The 1,829-nt window shown below is 39.6% G+C and overlaps 1 protein-coding gene across 1 annotated transcript; it reads left to right on the top strand.

Moving 5' to 3' along the window:
• Positions 1-374: 374 nt before the first annotated feature.
• Positions 375-1,343, top strand: LOC104945872 (nebulin-like; the record flags this gene model as incomplete). Its single annotated transcript, XM_010771602.1, has 5 exons — positions 375-512; positions 619-723; positions 808-912; positions 1,009-1,116; positions 1,233-1,343. Coding segments are annotated over exons 1-5 (567 nt in total), but the record flags the coding sequence as incomplete, so codon positions are not given.
• Positions 1,344-1,829: the final 486 nt, after the last annotated feature.

Raw genomic sequence — 1,829 nt, 5'->3', positions numbered from 1 at the left:
AATTCTGAATTTTTCTCAAAATATCAAAATTCAGATTTTTTCCCCCTCAAAAATCTGACTTTTTTTTCTCCAAATCTAAAAATTCAGTTTTCTTTCTCAAAATTCTGACTTTTTTCTCAAAACCTAAAAATTCAATTTTTACTTCAGATTAGCTCCACGTCAGAAATGAGCATGCTTGTCATATGTCTCTCTCCATAGAGGCTGAATCATCATGTTAATCACATAGCTATCATATGCCTCAAACAGTCCTGATGCTCTTCTAGGTAATCACACATGCTGTCATGTACTCAGCTACAGTTGGGATACCTTTGTTATCATGTTACTCTGATACTGGAAGAGGACATTCAGTATTTTCCCACCAGGTGGTATGATTAATGTTTAACATTTGTCTTGCTTTCTGTCTTCAGTGTGTGTATAAGGCTGACATGGAATGGCTCCGAGGCTGCGGCTGGATGCCGGCTGAGTCCGTCCACCACGTCAAAGCCAGGAATGCTCAGTCGATTCTCAACGAGGTATGTTGACCGTAATCACACCGCTGTTTTCTTTCAGCACTTTTTGCCCATTTTTCTGTTTTCAGTTCATTGTGACTCACCTCAATGTTGTTTTTTTACCTTGCAGAGACACTACAAGCAGGGCGCAAAGGATGGCTTCGCAAAATTCACCCACGTCGTGGACCGTCCTGAGCTCATCTTGGCGAGAGTTAACGCCGCTAACCTCAGTGATGTATGTAAAAAAAAGAAGTTTGACTTCTTAATTTCAAGAAGCAAAGTAAAAACGATGAATAACGTTGTTTGCTTCCCACTATAGCTGAAGTACAAAGAGACCTTCAACGCAGAAAAGGGTCACTATATTGGTTCGGACGACACTCCTCAACTGGCACACAGCAGGGAAGTGGGCAAGAACATCAGCGAGGTAATGCAATATCCTAAGATTATTTCATAAATGTATGATATTTGTTGGTAACATCAGACTTGCCTTTAACTCTGTGTCTACTTTGGGTCACTTCAGAAAACGTACAAACATCAATGGGACGAGTCTAAGGCTACTGGCTACAAGCTGGACGAAAAATACATCCCACTTCTCATCGGAAAGAAGGGCAGGGATATCATCAGTGACGTAAGTGACTCCTTTAGGGTGTTCATTGCTAAATGTAAAAGCACAAGGGCATCATGTTTTCTTCTTATAGTAGGTCGACTGAAAACTGACTTTCATTATTCTGGACTTTTTTCTAGGCCAAGTACCATGAGCTCCATGAGAAGGTAAAGGGTCACTACATGGCCGGGACCCTGGTGGACTTCCCTGAGGTGATGCGCTGTGGAGGACAGGAGAAGAACAAGGGACTGGTAAGATATCCTCTATTTATTCCATACATGACAAATCATTTCTGATACTTTTGCAAGGTACTATAAAAGACATCCTTCAATTGATAAGAAAGTTAAACAAGATATGAATGATATTGCAAAATGAAAGTTTAAAAAAGTTATTCAAATACTACAAAAAACTCCCTTAAGCGAGAGATTGATAATCAATAGTCAAAATAGCACCTTTCTTTAGGTAAATCTAAGGTCTGTCACAAACTTGGACCAGGTCAACTTTGATCATAATCAGGTGTGTTGCCTCGTAGGCGTTAACACACATAAGGAATTTGCTTTAATCTATAGTGGTGCGTACATAGGAGAGGAATAAGGTTGCAAGGAGTGAATAGAAGAAGAAATAGACCTTGAAGTGTGATGTTATTGTTGGATATTGCCAGATGTGGGAAGTTATGGAGTACAAATACTTTGTTACTGTACTTAAGTACATTTCTCTTGTATCAGTACGTTACTCCA

This window comes from Notothenia coriiceps, unplaced genomic scaffold (assembly GCF_000735185.1).
Source record: "Notothenia coriiceps isolate Sejong01 unplaced genomic scaffold, NC01 NC01_scaffold00010099, whole genome shotgun sequence".
NCBI classification, from domain to species: Eukaryota; Metazoa; Chordata; class Actinopteri; order Perciformes; family Nototheniidae; genus Notothenia; species Notothenia coriiceps.
This window is presented reverse-complemented; position numbering and strand designations above follow the sequence as displayed.